Source organism: Mus caroli, unplaced genomic scaffold (assembly GCF_978045245.1).
Source record: "Mus caroli unplaced genomic scaffold, Mus_caroli_1 scaffold_5, whole genome shotgun sequence".
In the NCBI taxonomy this organism is placed as follows: Eukaryota; Metazoa; Chordata; class Mammalia; order Rodentia; family Muridae; genus Mus; species Mus caroli.
This window is the reverse complement of record NW_028227260.1, coordinates 66,017,768-66,036,466: the sequence shown is the minus strand read 5'-3', so window position 1 is coordinate 66,036,466 and position 18,699 is coordinate 66,017,768. Positions and strand designations below refer to the sequence as shown.

General features: G+C 43.8%; 1 protein-coding gene across 1 annotated transcript; it reads left to right on the top strand.

Annotated features, from left to right (window-relative positions):
* Positions 1-300: 300 nt before the first annotated feature.
* Positions 301-2,859, top strand: LOC147004623 (uncharacterized). Its single transcript, XM_085837637.1, has 6 exons — positions 301-470; positions 614-765; positions 1,087-1,145; positions 1,467-1,603; positions 2,484-2,547; positions 2,734-2,859. The coding sequence occupies exons 1-6, from the start codon at positions 301-303 to the stop codon at positions 2,857-2,859; spliced, it is 708 nt and encodes a 235-aa protein (XP_085693763.1).
* The last annotated feature ends 15,840 nt before the right edge of the window (positions 2,860-18,699 follow it).

The following is an 18,699-nucleotide window of genomic DNA, read 5'->3' as shown; positions in this document are numbered from 1 at the left end:
TTCCCAGAGATGGTTTTCTTTGCTTGTTTGCTTGCTTGTTTTATTTGGTGTCCGGCAAGGGGTTGTTTTTGCTTTGTTTGTTTCCTTGGGTTTTGGTTTTTTTTTTTTAATTTTGTTTTTGTTTTATTATTTTGTTATTGTTTGTTTGGTATCTGTTTTATTGTTTTGTTTCTGTTTGTTTAGGTTTTTGTTTGTTTGTTCTTTGTTTTGGTTCATTCCTTTGGTCATGCTCAGGAAAGAAGACTTAGTTATTTAGGGCCATGGGGATACAGTGTTGTTTCTGCTCTCAGCCTAAGAACCATGGGACCAAAAGACAAAGTAGCTGTTTCCTGCGGGGCCTCCACCTCCACCTCAGAATGTAATATGGGGAACAAGACTGGAGCAGCAGCACCTGCAATGGAACCTATCCTCAGAGGACGTGCAAATCACCCTGGCAGAGGCCACAGTTGTGGCACCAGGACCCAAGTCAGGTTGGAAACCCATTCTTCCTGCTCTCTGGGTCTGTTGGTGTCCCAGTTGGGCTGCATCCTTTTGAGTATGGTGTCCTGGAGGGTGAGGGGGTCAGGTCCCCTTTGCACATGATTAGCAGGAGTCCTTCAAACCCCTATTGAAGGGACCATGGCGAGGCCCTGCTGGCTGTGGGTTCTGAGAAAAAGGGGTATAGTGCACGCGGAAAGAGACGCCATATTCAACTACCAAGAACAACTCTCCCCCGCAAACCCTGCAATCAGGCCAAGAAGACCCCTACCAAAGGAAGAGGTCGCCGTGAGTGTCACTGGCTGGGGAGGGAGCCTGAGTTTGGTTGGAGAGAAGCAGGGCATGAGTAACCCTGTGACCAGCTCTGCCACAGAATTGCAGTGGGACCATGGGCCAGGGTAGCCTGGACCTCTGTGGGCCCAGGTAGGGGGTAAAATAAAACTCAAAGCATCCTATCAATGGTAGACAGCACTTGTTTGCAGGAGGCAGAGATCTGGGAAGGGGTGCATTCAGAAAGGTTTAAGGTGGGAAGTCCTCAGAATGGTGTTGAGTGTCTTCAGATGAGGTTGTTGAGCGGCCGAGTGGGAAAGGATTCTTGGTCTTTTACAGCTGCAAAGGAGAAGCCTGTGTCCAAGCCTGAAGACCTGCCTCCAGCAAGCCCCCAGGAGGTGAGGAGAATCTGTTGCTAGAGTGGGAGGCTCCCACCAGTTACAGTCAAGACCCCTTTTAACTGTGTCTGCAAATCAGGGCTCTCGCCTCTGACAGGTCAGTGCATTGCCTTGTGCTGACATTGGCAAATGGCACTTCCTCTTGAGCCTAAGTCTTCTCAGCAGCAGTTGAGCCCAAGACTGGAGTGGAGGGAGTCTGGAGAGGTCTTCAGAGCCCTGACATTCTAGATTCCTGCCATCAGACTAGCATTTGCTCATCCCTCCTCTCATCCTGGGCCGGCCTGGAAGCCAATCCCCTACCTTTGCTCTCCGTCTCCTCAGGAGAGCACCCACGGGTCTCAAGTGTATTGCTGGCCCCCAGCACGTTCACCTCTGCCTTACATGTCAGTGCCCCCAGAGCAGCAGTTGGTGGCTCTTCCTTCCACGGATCTTCATGGGGCTTTTGCTGTGTCCAACCCGTGAGTAGAAAGGGACCTTGCAGTTGACTGTGTCTTGTGGCTCTGTGAGTCTGGACATGGACTTACTGGCATAGGAGAAGGAGGAGGGGGATGTTGGGAGGGAGGAGGACAAGGGGAGGTGGAAGGAGAAGGCAGCAGGTCAGACTGAGGGGCAAGGACAGAGGGCCTCTCCAGCTTTGGCCACTCCCACTCCAGAGACTTGGTACACGTGACTTTATTTTTGTCAAGTATCCATTTTTTAGAGGTCATTTTGGCAAGAGCACTCTATACCTCGAACGTTGTTAAAGGCACTAGCACAAAGGCCTGCTGCCACATAGTGGGCCTTCAACACGTGGGCACTGTTTCTCTACACACAGCAGATGAGTGTAATGGGAGGGTGCTGATGAATCCTAGGGTCATGGTGGACAGGGCCAGGGAGGCCCAGAGCAAAGTCCAGAGGCCAACAAAGAAAGTCTCCTAGAAGTGCTCCGGCCTTGTCCCTTATGATCCGTGGTGGCCTGGCAAAGTGCTGGCAAGAAGCAGTCCCTCGAAATGGAAGGCCACTGTATCTCTTTAGGGACTTTGCAGTATATTAAAATGCAGACACCCATGGTTCCCCAATACATTCTTCACTGCATATCTGGGAGAGAATTAAAAAGAAAAACAAAAGCTTGTATGGATTAATTTCTTAGGATGAAAGTTGTGTTGGGGGGAGGGGGTTGTTCAAAGGTAAACAGACTCTGCGGGACAAGGGGCTTGTTCAAGCCACAGGGTCTAAGGTCTCCACAGTCCTTTGAATGCCCACCTTCTGGTATTGCAAAACCCTGTCAGTCTCCCTCTGTAGATCAGATGCTACCTACCCACCCAAGTGTTTAATTCCCTTACTACCTCTTATTTCCAGATGCTCAAGTACGGTCCTCCTGCCTTGTACCTCCACCGATCACCACCATCTACTGGAGTCACAGGTCCCTGTAGAGAAGCAGGAGGGTTCTGGAAACGTGGGTGGGAGGAGCTAAGTTGATGTGTAGGGCAGACCGTCGGGTCACTGAGAGTGGGACCTGGAGGCCACTGGGTCCTGAGCGGCTTTTGTGTTTCAGAGAAGAGGTGTTGGATGCACAGCTCCTGGTCTCCTCACACCTGTTTCTTTTCAGGGCTCCAGTACCTCTGACCTGGCCTCAGTTCCAGCCACTTTAGAGTATCAGGAAATACTGGAGGCTGCTGAGGCCCTGATGACTCTAAAGAACTCTTCTTGGACCTGGCACCAGACCCACAGCTAAACAGGTAGCTGGCTTCTTGGAAAGGAGCAAGGGATGGAGATAGTTGGGAGATGGGAAGCTCTGTGGTAAGTTGGTCATGGCCTGGTACATGGGGCTACTTTGTGCTTGGAATGACTTCGGGACTGGGTACACCAGTCTTCTGAGGCTGACTTCAGAGAGGGCCCTTGGAGGTTTATTCAGAGAATGCTAAGCATCTCAACTTTTGTGCCTAGCAGTAATTGGCTAGTCGCTGTGGCATCAAAAGAGAAGGAGTCTGAGGTCCCCGGGGAGTTACATGGATGTGCTCTAGGGCAGGCTGCATATCAAGTGCAAGAAATAGAACCGGGCACCCTGATTCCCCACCCAGCCCCGTGTTCCCAGTCTATTGCACACTATTGTTGTGGAGTTCAAACTCTGCCTTTGACCATTTAGTTCCCAGACAGAAGACACACACAACCTTTATATTTAAGAAAGAAGCCTTAAACAGCATAAGAGTTGGACAGATAACTACCCCCTACCCTATTAGAGTCTAATTTCCTGTCCTGTCGATAACCCCGAGTTATTACTATGTTTTATCTGGGCTGCTCTAGCTCCAATTGACCAGCCCTCATGGTCACAATTTCATGACACTCACTCGTAACGCATGACAGCTTCTCCTTCCTCCTTCACCTTCTTCTCCCCCTCATGGTTCTCCTCCAGCTCCCAAGTCCAGGAATCCTAAACCCCACCTATGTCTCTTCTGCCCAGCTATTGTCTGTCGGCATGGCATCTTCATTTGCCAATCAGAAATAACTTGGGGACAAGGTCACACAGTGTCATTTGGTTCTACATGCAGATTCTCTCCTCTCTGGGACAACCAGGTCTTGGAGGCCCAATACAAGCATTAGAATACAAGTAGGATCTGGCCAACCCACCACACACTGTGATGGTCTGGGGAAGACACAGAGATTTAGAATGGGGTTTAGAGCCCGACCTTAGGGGAATTTCAATTCAGATGTGCAGCCTGGATTCTCTCATGAGGTGTATTTTGCGACAAGATCTCAAATGACCCAGGGCAAGTGTTTATGACCTGAGGAGGGAATTAAACTTCTAGTGTGTCTGGGCAGCAATGCTGGACCTGGTTGTGCACAGAGACAGATAGGGCTTAGGGTATAAAAGAGGAAGCCACCCTAGAAAGAACTGCTGGAACACAATAGGCAGAATGAAGCTGGGGAGGTGGCTGATCACAGGGGTCTGGCAAGGGCGGGAGACGAATCCTAGGCCAGGGCTTCTTAATGTTTCCTGTCTCAGAACCCCTTTCCATCTGAGAGACGTTTACAGGACTCCAGTACGTAGGCACATAGGCAATAGTTAGGTATACAAGCAAAACATGTTCAGATAATAAAGTATAAAGAAACTTACTTTAATAGAAGTCTTTGGTATACATGTAACTCTACCATTTATTAAAGATGAAAAATGTGCATGACAACGAACAGGGTGTGTTTGTTTGTTTGTTTTTACTGCAAGAGTTAGAACTTGACTAAAGGTTTGACACTGAGGACCATACAGCATCTTTCTTGTTTCTCAGGGTTGAGCTGTCCTTTTGTTTATACTTCCAGTTCTGATGGTGCTGCTCCAAATAAATACACAGTACCAGATGGCAGAAGTATGCTCAGGGTCATTTCCGAAATTGTTAGAACAACTGTCCAAATCCCAAACCAAAATTCATCTGGCAATTTTTCACAAGCCTCTACTCGGCAGCTCAAACAGTAGTTTTTAATGTCAAACAAACATTTTACAACATGGTTAGGAGCGACAGACAGAAAATATTTAAAGGTTTTGATATCCACAGGCAAACCATCATGTTTCTTTTAGAGCTCTCAAACAGGGCTCAAACAGCACTCAAACAAGAAGGGAAAGACTGACACCTGAGGTTGTCTTCTGACTTTCACATACCTGCAAATACTGACAAACACTGGTGTCTGCGCACACAGAAGACAGCACAGGGGCACGCCCCCAACCCCACCCCACAGTGTGGGACTAGGCTGGGAGGAGCAGGTAGTGAAAGTTCAAGGAACTTTCTTGAAATCAGGAAGGATATATTGAGAGATCCTGAGCTTCACCACAGTAGGTTTGTGTGCATGATAGAGGAATGAGTGTAAGTGAGGCTGGTGGCAAGGAATTCAGACAGGAATAGGTCTGTCCATTGGTCTCAGTGACACATGTTCACTTGTGGGAGACAAAGACATGGGGGAGAGTTGGGAAAGGGACTCGTGGTCATTAGGTGGTCCTCATACCATCCTTTCTGCCTTCAGGTCTTGCTTGAATTTGGAGCAGTGAAGCCTACCAGCCCATCCGTTTGATTCAGATCCACTGGCCAGCTCCACTTCACTTCCTGTTGAGCATCAGGAGTGCACCTTCTTCTTGGACTTAAGGGCCCAGAGGTTGGGGTGCAGACTTCTTCAAGCACTGAGTAGTTGATGTTCTGTGTGGTTCCTGTCTGAAATGCTTAAATGTGCTTTGTAAGCCTTCGGGCGTTTAATAAGCTTTCAGACTCTTCTCATAATGTAGATCTGATCCTTAGCTTGCATAGGATGTTCTTGTACCCCCATCCCTTATTCCTTTGGAAGCTGATGTATTTAATGTATCTTCTGTGGATAGCACTGTGCAATTTAATGTGACCAGTCCATTTGGTGGGACTCTGAGTGGGTTAGTATCCCATTGTTTGCATTTGTTTTGTGATTGCATATGTGCCCAGGCACCCCTCTACTTGTATGTGGAGAGGTTTAACTCGTGTCTAGGCTTGTCTATTTGAACAAATAATAAAGCATTGGTAGGAGGCACTGCCCAGGTCTTCATTGTAACTGGCTACACCTTCCCCGGTGGTCTCTCTTCTGGGGCTCTGACCCTGCCACATGTTCCAAGCCTTAACCACGTTACCTCACTTCTTCATGACTTCAAAACATGTACCACAATGGAGGCTCTTACACCTTACCAAGCTGGACTGTCAGCATGAAATTTAGCCTTGGCATCCTCTGGATCACAGCTCGGTGAGCTGGCCCTGAGGAAATAATCCCAGAAGATTTCACCTCTGTGAGGCTGGTCCCCTTGGTCACAGGTGCTTTTTCAACCCCATCTGACCAGCATCAATTATTTTGTAAAGCAAAAGTTTCACTTTAGTGGTACTTTTATCTTGTTAAGTACAGTTCATTAATCAATTCCAAACGACTATATAAAGCACATATTTCCAACTCAACATTTTGCCTATGCAGCCCCAATTGAGGGTTTTTGAAGAATCATGTTGGTTCAGAGGACCTTGTTTTCTTGGTGTCTACAGTACCTCTGGCTCTTACACTCTTTTTGCCTCCTTTTAAACACAGTGCCCTGAGCTCTAAAAGGAGGAAATAGATAAAGACAGCCCATTTAGATCTGAGTGTCCAGGGTCTCTCATGCTGTGGATAATGTCTAGATGTGGGTCTCTGTACTTGTTCCCATTTGCTGCAGGAGGAAGCTTCTCTGAGGATAGACAAGGAACTCACTCACCTATGAGTATAGCTAAATGTCACTAGGAGTCCGTACACACACACACACACACACACACACACACACACACACGGCAATAGTATTTGGTTTTCCCCTAGGTCCCTAGGCTATCTAATCTCAGGCTCTTTTCATGCAAGCAGTGTCCTTATGGGTTCCATCTCAAGGAGTCAGTCTTAAGTCAAATCAGATATTGGTTGGTTACTTCCACAAGCTCTGTGCCACCATTGCCCTAGTGTATCTTGCAGGCAGGACACTCTTACAGATCAAAGGGTCTGTGGCGGGTTAGTGTTTACGTTTCTCCTTTGGTGTCATGGAGAGTACCTTCCTGTACCAAAGGCACTAGAAATTATGGGTAAAGGTTCTGTGTGTGTGGATTCTCTGATTTCTTTCTCAATCTATTTTCAGGTGTAAGATCTCACCCATGTTCCTACACCTGTTTTGCTTTTTAATGTAGGTACTTAAAGCCATGAACTTGCCTCTTAGAACCACTCTCAATGTGTCCCATTAGGTTGGGTATGCTGGTTATTCATTCTCATTCAGTTCTAGAAAGTCTTTGTTTTCTTTCTTCCTTTCTGCCTTGACCCATTTTTCACCCAGTAGAGAGTTGTTCCATTTCCACAAGTTTGTAAGCTTTATGTTGTTTCTGTTGATACCGGTGGTGATCAGATAGGATGCAGGGTGTTATTTCCATTTTCTTGTATCTGTTGAGTCTTGCTTGGTGTTCCAGTATAGTGTCAGTTTTGGAGAAAGTTCCGTGAGCTGCTGAGGAGAAGGCGTATTATTTTGTGTTTGGATATAATGATCTGAGGATATCCTTTTTATATCATAGGTCCTTTTGATTTATAACATCAGATAGATCCAACATTTCTCTCTTTAGTTTCTGTCTGTATGATCTGTCTGTTGTTGAGAATGGGATATTCAGCTGGGCGTGGTGGCGCACACCTTTAATCCCACCACTCGGGAGGCAGAGGCAGTCGGATTTCTGAGTTTGAGGCCAGCCTGGTCTACAAAGTGAGTTCCAGGACAGCCAGGGCTATACAGAGAAACCCTGTCTCAAAAAACCAAAAAAAAAAAAAAAAAAAAAAAAAAAAAAAAAAAGAGAATGGGGTATTCAAGTCTCCCAAACTCAGGGTGTGAGGGCCAACATGTGATTTAACCCATTGAAGCATTTCTTTTACAGATTGACTGCCCTTCTGTTTGGTGTAAAAATGATAAGAATTACAATGTCCTCTTGGTGATTGTCTTTTTTTTATGATGATGGTGATGATAATTATGTTATATATCATATATCGTATGTATCATTTATTACATAATAATATATATTATTGCATATCATAGTTTAAAGTAATTATAATTATACCACACAATCCTAAAAGTATAAGCAATTGAAGCAATATGTAATCATACTTGTAAAAATGCTTGGCTTGCTGGAAACTGTGGGTGAGAATGCCGAGAGTCCTCCCGAGGAGAGTAGACACAGCTCTTCATAGGAAAAGCTGCTCCATTGCTCCAGCAAGGTGGATTCCGATGTGAAGAGGCAGTCCATGGTTTTAAAGCATTTACTGTTATGGCGAAGAGGTGTGATGAGTGAAACAGTACCACCTTTTTTCAGGGGGGCATGATGTTAGGGAATGAGAGCTAAGAGAGTCCTATAGGCAGAGAAAGTCATTGAGTTGGAGAGAGTAGAGAAGAAGAGGCAGGCCATGGACACGTGGAGAGAGGGGGGAAGGGAATTCAGACAGAGGGGAAGCAAGAGGACAAGAGAGAGAAGCAAGAGTAAGAGAGGGAGGAGGGGGTCAAGCAGCCCCTTTTATAATTGGCCAGGCCTACGTGGGTGTTGCCAGGTAACCGTGGGGGTGGAATCCAGACAGGATACCAGGAGCTTGGGGCCTTGCCCTGTGGGACTGATGGTCACAGAATTATGGAGCTGAGGTCTTGTGTCAGGAGCCTGATGACTGGGGACATGGCAAACTCCTTCCATCCCTTGCAGGAACACCTGCTGGGTCTCTGGAGTTTAAACATAGCTCAACCAGAAAACAGGCTGCCTTTCATGGTCCCACAGTTTAGGTATCAAAGATATATGTATTTTATCCCATCCGTGTCTCTTTCTCCAAACTCTACCAGCACTTACTTTAGCCATGTAAGAGAACTATGATTTTGTGGCACGTGGACAGGAAAAAGCAAAAGAGATACTAAGATAAACATGAAATTAGCCAGTTATCAGAAAAAGCCTAGAACTACCTCCCAACCAGGGCTATAAGTAAGGAAACAGAGCATATACCTGGATAGAAGGATGCAGGTTATACAAATGTGGGGAATGGCTGGTGATTTGTAAATCACATATAAAGATGCCTAATACCTGGGACCTGACGCTGTTGAGTATTAGAACTGTCACATCTTTATAGACTACTTCCTTTCTCAGGAATGCATGTCTCTTTATTAATAAACATTATTTATTTCACTATCCATGTGTCTCTGGTCCAGTTCTTTGTTTCAGCACACAAGAGCCTGAAAGTCTCTCTTATCCATTACTGTAACAGGAAGTGAGCCCTCAGCCAGGAGGTAGTGAAGACTGGAGACAGAAACTGACCATGTAGTTCAGAAACAGGGATTCTGAAAGTTCAAAGTCTCAGCCTTGTCCTTAGGCAGAAGCAGGAATAATTCTTGGTTCTCCAGCCAGGAATGCCAGAAAAAAGGTCTGGTTGGTTTGTTTGTTTGGTTGCTTGGATTCCATCTCTTTTCCTATATATCCGACCACTCTCTGGACATGGAGAGATGGCAGAAACTCTAGTCAATCTAGGCCAATCTAGGATTTTAAATTGGCTTTCTAACCAAGCATGGTGAAAATGGCTTATATCTAGTCTCTAAGTTAAGTTAATCTTCTAGATGATTTTAGGGACTTTTGAAGGGATAATATTACAGTGGTCTTGGAGAACATTGGGGATAGACATCAGGGCTTTGTTGAAGCCTATTGGAGAACAGCTATTTACTCCTGGTCAAAGGAATTGAAACTACCTCTGATCCCTTGTAGAAACATGACATTCTGACTTGCCCCAAAGATTATAACACTGCATAACACTGTGTCCTCCATTAAAAGTTACTTTAACAATAGTCTCTGTCTCATGACAAAGAAGGTTTTTGTTCACAGGAGAGAAGTTACACTTATCTGTGCATAGGTTTAAGGATGCATATTTAGAATGTGTTTGTAAACACAACTAGTTTAAAAATGTGACAATTATACAGGTTCTCCTCTAAGGTCTATGAACTTCACCATTCAAGGCTAAGTTGTCTAAATTTACATGGTCAGGCATGAATCCCCTTCTATTGAGCAGGCCTTACATGCTAAACTAGATAAAAATGCAGACAACAAGTGATTCTGGGATTCCAGTCCTCAACTTATACATCTATGACACAACATAACAGAGCATATGATGTAAAGATTGTAATAACCAGAGGACCACACATCTGTGCTGAAAGATAGGGTTTCTTTTTCTAGAAATGTAGGAAGTAAAATAGAGAGGTATGTTGTAGCTAGACTTGGCTACTTTGTGTGTTCTGTCTTCTACCCTTCTCTCTGCACTTTTTCTTCCACAATTGCAACCCCTAATAGTAGATAACAGAGAAGAAAAGGTAGAGAGAAAAGGAAAGAGATCCCTGAAAAATGTCAGAAATTAGACAGAGGGCAACGTTATTCTTAGACTACTTCCTGTTGATTGAGAGGGTCAAGTTTCTTGGGGCAAGTTTGATCTTCACCTCCAGGAAATCTACTTTCTTCTTGTTGTTGGATTTTTCTTTGTGTATGACTACTTAACAAACCATGACCAACAACAACCAACAACCAACAACCAAATATCCACGAACAAGCCACCACCTTTCTCAGGGCCGTAGCATTTATATTCTCTCTCACAATTCCCAGAATTCCAAGCATCAGACAGTCACAGAAACTATCTGAAGCTGGCAAAATCACACCCCTAGGCAGGATGCATATCATAGTAACTTGCTGTGGACAATCTAAACCAGCCACATATTCCATACATGGGATTAAAACAAAAAAACATATTCTAATAATATTTTATAATTTTAAAGAACCAATAATCCCATAATTCTCACCACATTTTTGTTTTAAGCAATTAATTGTGCTGTGTATAACAGGTAATTGTAAGTGGGACATCTTCAATGAAATAAGAATTTTGGGGGTTAGTAGCAAGGGTTTACTCGTAATTGCTCTATACTATAATATGCAATAATATCTTATATATTATAGTATACAAAGAACTGTTCAGGTATGATTAGATATTGCTTCAATTGCTAGTACTTGTAGGATTGTGTGGTATACTTGTAATTACTATATACTATAACATGCAATAATATATTATATATTAATAGATGTAAAGAACGGTTTAATTTTGTTGGAGAATTGTATGAGGGCAGTAAAAGTCTTGATATGAACAAGTATACCTATAATAGCCTTCCAGGAAATGTGTAATTACAAAAGAAGCCATTTCTTTTTTTTTTTTAAAGATTTATTTATTTATTATATGTAAGTACACTGTAGCTGTCTTCAGACACTCCAGAAGAGGGTGTCTGATCTCGTTACGGATGGTTGTGAGCCACCATGTGGTTGCTGGGATTTGAACTCTGGACCTTCGGAAGAGCAGTTGGGTGCTCTTACCCACTGAGCCATCTCACCAGCCCCAAGCAGCCATTTCAAAAATCAAAGCAGTTGCCCAATGAAGCCCTGAACAAGAATCAATGATAATGTGTGAAAATTTAGTTTTCCAAATCCTACAAAAGAAACATGTGCACATACCAATTTCATTTCTTTTGGTACCCCCAGGTTTACTGCCAGTGGGTAGGGGAAATGGTGAAGCCCTGTTAGTATCTGACAAAACACACTGCAAACGCAAAATAAAGTCATACATATAGGCAGGGAAACGGCATAATCGTCAAAGAAAAAAAGTCCACCAAGAAGACATTGTAATTCTTAACATCTTAACTCTCTCCTGAATCTCAGTGGTCAGAGGACTCTTTGCAGGCCACCTCTCCTCTGTTGGGGAAGGAGGGCAGATGTCTGGAGCTCAGATCTGCTTCCTGGATGAAGATGAAGGCCCAAAATGGGGCCTGTCCCAGAAGCTATGTTACTTTTGCAGTCCACAGGCTCTCCTGTGCAGACTGTTCTCTGAGGGACACAGGATACAAGATAGCTCTCTCACCTGCTCCAGTGGTCAGAGCCCTCCCTGGTGGCCACTTCTCCTTGGGCAGGGAAGGAGCTCAGATGTCTGGAGCTCAGATCTGCTTCCTGGATGAAGATGAAGGCCTGAAACGGGGCCTGTCCCAGAAGCTATGTTGCTTTTGCAGTCTGCAGGCTTTCCTGCACAGACTGGTCTCTGAGGGACCCGGGATACAAGATGGCTCTCTCTCCTCCCCCCCCCCCAAAAAATATTTTATAGCCATAAACTTACATTGGTCGAAATCTTTGTATTTTAAAGTGGAATTGAGTTTCTATTTTGTTATATTGGGACAGAATTTTGTATATTGATACAGAAATAAGGTTATTTTTATATATTTGTGTGAGTTATTGTATATAGACACAAATTTAAGTTGATTTTTAATACATGTAATGTCCATATATATTTAACATTTGTTTGAGGTATTGGACTCATATAATTCTTAAAGATGCAACATAAAGTTATAGAAAAAATCCTTTTGAAAGATGCTATTGTAAGTTCTTAGGAGTGCTAAAAATTCAAGTTATGAATTATTTTGGATGATTAGTAAATAAAAATTAACTGTGAGATAGCCAAACTCATAGTCATATTTAAATACTAGTTTATTTAATTACAATAAAACATTTTAAAGGTTATTCAGATAGTAAATAGATAAGAATAAAGAATGTTTGACAATGTAGATATTAGATAGATAACAATTCAGATATTAGATATATAGCCTTCAAGAACCTCAGATATTCAACAGAATAAGGCATTTAAAATTATTTCATTATTAAAACATCTTTTGACTATGAGACACATTTGCTCCTGACAGTACCCACATTGTACTTCAAAGAAGATAGTGAGCATCAAAAGCCTCCATGTGAAGTTGCTTCAACCGTGGCAAGCTAACCACCTAAAGTCATCTGTAGACAAAAAGGTATTCATAAAAGACAAACAGAGAGAGTGAAGTTGACTGCCAAGCTGTGCCAAGACAGTGTAAGGAAATCCTTCATTATTCCTGCTTCACTTAAGATCGGTCAGACGGTCTGGGCTAAGAAGTTGTTTTTAGGATGGTAGTACAAGTTCCTATAGAAAATGATTTAGATACCGAATTCTAAACTCACCAAGATGGGATTAATGTTAGACTACATTAAGTTGCCAAATATAAATGGACTGGACGTTATAAATGTAAATCTGCCCCAATACTTTTCATAGTTATCTCCATTGTTTTTTATTGTATTCAGTTAATATTTGAGAAAAGAACCCTTTATTGGACTCAAAAAGTGAATTGTAGAGAGAATATCTTAGTCTGTATGGATATGGTACCCATCAATAATAAATCTGATAGCCCATGGCTTAGGCAGATAGTACAAGACAGAACACCCAGAAGGCAGAAAGAATTCTGGCTTAGAGCCAGGGAGGAGATCCACTCAGGGAAATGTGAGAAGACAGATGCATGCTACCTTACCATAGGTAACCAGACACATGACAGAATGTAGATCAAAATAAATGGATTTTTTTACGTTATGATTCTAGTCAGAGAAGAGCTTAGCTATATGGGCAAGGCATTTGTAAATATATTTTGAGTCTGAGTCCTATTTCTGGGAACATTGGACTGGGAAGAAGAATCAGATGTAATTTCAACAACTAAGAAGTATTATAATTGTTGCTTTATACCACATGGTCATATTAAGATGAGGAAGTCACATGGCACGTGAATATATATATATATATATATATATATATATATATATATATATGTAAGTATATATATTTCTCCACTGGCTTAACATTTTATACACACACATACACACACACACACACACACACACACACACACAAAATAAGAGTTGCATCCAAATTATATGCAAATATACACTTATGGAGTTAAACTCAACTCACACACAGAGTTGAATTTACTTACATATATATGTAATTAACAAGAGCTGAAAAAAGACAAATATTGTTGCAGATTACACAGGTGTTAAAGAATATCTCACAAGCAACTTATAAATTCTTAGATAAGAGTTAACAGCATTCTCATGATATTATTTTTTTCATTTCAGAGCAGAATGCAAAGATATCGAGGATAAAAGACTTTTAAGAACGGGGTAGTAGACCATTAAGTGTAGAGCAGAGTGCGTTTGCATAAAAGGAAATCTGGGAATCATTTGTGTGTGGCAGTGATAATCTGGAAGTCAGGTGTGCTAATTTGTAATCCATGAAGGGAGAGATAGCATTGTTTTTTTATTAGATATTTTCTTTATTTACATTTCAAATGCTATCCTCATAAAGCCTTTACAGGACCAGGGGCCTCTCCTCCCATTGATGTCTGACTAGGCCATCCTCTGCTACATATGTAGCTGGAACCATGAGTCCCACCATGTGCACTCTATGGTTGGTGGATTAGTCCCCGGGAGCTCTGGGAGTACTGGTTAGTTCATATTGTTATTCCTCCTATGGGGCTACAAACCCCTTCTGCTCCTTGGATCCTTTCTCTAGCTCCTTCATTGTACTCTGTGCTCTGTCCTATTTGTATATGTCAGACACTGTCAGAACTAAGAGAGAGCATTCTTAGTGCAGGGCTGCTGCAGGAGGAGGTGAGGCCTACAGCCCACGTAGGGAGGCTAAGAGCCAGAGCCACGTGGAGGATTAGGACTTCAGGTAGAGTATGGAATCAAATCCCTGAACAGATGGTCTGTGCATATGTCAGGAGTGATTTTGGTTTGCAGCAGCTGTTGGAGGGATGATGCGGTTCCACCTGGCCCTGACATGTTGAAACTTACAGACGAGATCTTTAAGTGGTGTGGGAAGGGAGACCAGGCAGAAAGGAATAAAGAATGCAGAATTTATCCATGTTGGGTGCTTTACTGAGGCCAGATTTGATAAATTAAGAGGCTAGGTGTAGCTGGACACAGTTCTAATGGATGAGGTATAAATGAGTCCCAAGCATGGTACCCTGCATTCCAGGAAACCCAGGGGGACCTAATTGAGAAGGCAAAAATGGGGGTGAGGGGTACCTGACAGGCCCATGCCAAGGTGTGGCCCTAAATAATTACACCATGCAATAGATCTGGTATCAAAGAGGTTTGTTGGGATAAGGGAAGAAGGGTAAGGACTTGGAGAAGGGGTCGAGGCAGACAAGTGAACATGTAGACAAACAGACAGACTGATGGGAGCAGAGCCATGTAGTCCATACATGAAGAACCTGCTTGTGTCAGTCAGATTATGATGGAAGCCATTTTGAGGTCCCATGGGAGGAGTCTAGTAGAATCGCCTGTAAGTTAACAATGTCCATTGGCCTTGGCTACCTCCCCAAAGTTAAAAGGGAGACCCTACTACACAATATACTTTGGGCAGAGCACTTGGAGGAATTGAGGTAGAATTGACATAAGGTCTCTGTCCTGAAGACTAACCCATGCAGTACTGGCAAGAGCTATGCAAGTTGCCAAAGGAGATAAGCAATCAAAATTATCTCCCAGCTATAATGCTGATAAACCACAACAATGACCAGAATGACAAGGTCTCTAAATGGACTTAAGAACCACTCAGTAGGTGGGAATACAGGCTCTGTACTATAAACCTTGACCACTCCTCCTAACTGGTGAAGCCATGAACTCTAGAGGAGCACCTATTACTGCCCCTTTCTTAAACCAGTATACTTTCTAACTTCATTCTAAATACGGATCCTCTTATCCATAAATAAGTACTTCTGACTCCTCACCAAAGAATTTTCTTTTGCAGCAGATGAAGACTATTACAGAAAGCCATAACTGGTCAAAATATAAAGAACAATGGAGTGTGGGGTAGCCAGCCCTAATTGATACATGTATAACACAACCCCAACATTTAAGGCCTAGGGAACATTGTGGAGGAGGGAGAGACTGGAAGAGTCAGGGGACTAGGGAGGGATGACTATTGTGGGACAATGTATTCTATGAGTGACAGAACATCTCAATTGTATGGTTGGTAAACAAGACATAAAAAATGGCAACACTGGTTGACATGTGAATGTGAATTGGGGGGCGGGGGGATTTTCACAAGGCTCTGCCCCTAGAAGAAGAGATACAGATAACTAATGGTTGTGGAGGCAGGGAAAATTGGTTTTCTCCAGGGCCTAAACACAAACACATATGAGCCAAACTAAATGAACTCAGCAGGTTGTGTGCATAGACTTACATGAGCACACACATACATATGAAACAACTGTATTAAAAGAAGATAAATTAATGAATTTGATGAGGAATGAAAGCAACACAGGAGGACTGAAAAGGAAGAAGGCAATGTAGGGTTATGGGGTCTCACATTTGCTCTGCCTCAGAGCTAGGCTGCTCCAGGGGAAGTTGACTGTGCTTACCCCACTCTGGCGCCAGCCTGGCAGGTGTTGGGTCACAGGGCAGCCCTGAGGACATCACTCAGGGGATGGGGAAGCACAGGCTGAGGCAGAGGACAGCTTGAGCTGGCTCAGGTGTCCCCAGGCATGCAAGGAGACCAGGCTATCTAGTTCTCAGGATCTCAGAAACCCAGGTGCCTCTGGGAGCAGCAGAAGAGCTGAGAGCAGAGGGCCCCTGCCCTCAGGCTGGATCTGGCCTGACACAGAGTGGGAAAAGGAGCTGGCTTGGGGCTGGGGTGGTGGAGGGTTTGGGTGGTGGCTCTGGTTGGTGATTTCTTGGCTACAGTGGCTTGGGCTTAGGCTTAGGCTTTGCTTAGTCATGGTGGTGACTGGGAGTGCAGAGGCTTCTACATGAATTCCCCACTGTGGATCCTGGTGAAAGAATGCAGTCCATGGTTTTAAGAGATTATTGTCATGGCGAAAAGTTAGATGAGTAAATTAAAATAGAGATCATTCTTGAGCCATTGTGACCTCAGATGGAGGGGTTTGGGGCATTCTCCTTACATGAATGAAGGCCATAAATCTATGGGGAAATGCAGCTACTGACAGGGACCTTGTACCTGGGAACCAGGCCTACCATACCTTCATGATCACTGGTGTTACGAGCCTTAGCTTTAACTGGCAACAAGGCTACCTTTCATGGTCCCCCAAGTCAACAGTGTTAACACAGTACTCATTACATGAGTAATGAGTATTTACTCATTACTCATCACAGTACTCACACAACAGTGTTAAGAATGTACATTTTCACACATATGCATCATATTTGGAAAGATGGGGACAGTGAGATTCATCTAAGCCATTCCTGGTTTTTTTACTGATTGGAAAAAGAACATTGTGAACAAGCATGAGATCAGGCCCCAAAAAACCCCATGGGAGAAAAGGAAACCCTGTTGCTTATGGGAGGTGCTTTGAGAATCTACTCCCCAGACCCCCTGAACTGTGTCCTAATGACATGTGTTCCATCCCCAAATCTACCATGACCACCCAGAAGACCTTGGGATTAACATCTTCTTACATTTCAGTTTAAACTGAAAATTAAAGGTAAGCCTCACTGATCTTCAGGGTCTTCAAGTTCTGAGATCCTGGGTTCCTCTGCTCCTCCATCTCTCCTTGAGTCATGCTTGACCTGACACCCAAATTCCTACTGTTGTCTCTATTCCTGCAGGGAAGTTCCCAAGGCACTCTGATGCACAGCAAGCCACAAGAACCTTTCATTCTGCCTTATGCTCCAGTGACCCAGCAGCAGTAATCTGTGATTTCTTATTCAGTGAAGAACCACAGTCCCGTTGCCAGGCCCAAAAGGTGAGTTGTATAAGGACTAATAGCCAGACAGGTCTCATAGTACTCTATGCTGAAACTATGGTATGGTTGATGCCACGGGAGGTGGATGAGGAGAAAGAAGGAGGAGGAAAAGGAAGAAGAAATGTAGAGGTGAAAGAGGCAGCACCTCAGAAGGAGAGGTGAAGGGAGCATCACTCCTGTGCTTGAGGTGAACTAATCTTGAGAGTTTGGATAAGTGATTTCATTTTCCAAAGAATATTGTTTCCAGTACTCATTCTGAGAAACCAGTATACATTTAGAACACTGACAACAGGACTGGAAGAAGGCCTACCACACGGTAATCCTTTATCACACTTGGCCCCTTACTCGATGTTACTATAGATGGACATGGGAGAAGATCCTGTTGGGATGTGAAGTTATGATGGGAATGGGCCATAGAGGCCCAGAGGAAGGCTGAAGGCCAGCAGAGAAAACTTCCTAGAGAAGATCCTGGCTTGTCCTTCATAACCAGTGAGGACTGGGCAAAATGGAAGCAAGAGTCAGTCCCTGAGAAGGGAGGGTACTCACATCTTTCCAGATGCTATGCAGACTAGAGTATAGTAACCTTGGATTCTTCATCACCTTCAAGGTAGCCCTTGGAGGAAAGATCTGGAATGAATTAGTGTTTCAAGAAAAATAGAAAAGTTTGACAAGAAAGCAGGCTAAGGGACGCCTAGATAAAAAAGACCAACATTTTCAAACTATTCAGATTTCCCCAGCCTGATTTTCAAAGCCCTGGTCCTCCAAGTGTTTTGGTAGGAGTTCTCCCCTAGAGGGTTTAATCCCCTGGCCACTCCTCTCCTTGATTCCAGATACTCAAGTGTGATCGTGAAAAACCGTGCAGTCCCTGAGCCTCTTCTACTGCAGCCAAAGGTCCTGACAAAGTAGTGGGATCCAGGTCCCCTGTAGGCAATGAGTTTAGTGGATGGGAAGAACAGAAAGCTGGGTGGGGGTGTTACTTGGAGGAGCTGGGCACTTGATGGGACTCCTGTGCAAGTGGGATGAGGTGTGGTCTCCCAGCTGTCATTCTCTAATGTCATTTCCTTTGCAGGTCCCTGATGGCACCAAGCACAATTATGTTGCTTCTGCCTTAGAGTGGCAGAGGAAGCTGGAGGCTGTTGTGGCTCTGTTGGCTCTGAGAAACTCTCCTCTGCCTCCTCCTGTTTCTGCCTCTCCAAAAAAGGCTTAGCAAAATGCCCAGTAGTTATCTTCCTGGACATGGACCACAAGGTAGGGAGAGTTAGGGAGTTGGAGGGGTTGTCATTTAGTTATACCTGGGAACTTTGAAACTGAGCTGTCTAGGCTCAGACACTTAACTTCCTCACTCTGACTTAAGAGATGGTTTTCCAAGGGCTGCTAGGGGAATCTTCATTTAGCAACAGTTCCTCAACAGCTAATGGACATTGTCTGACC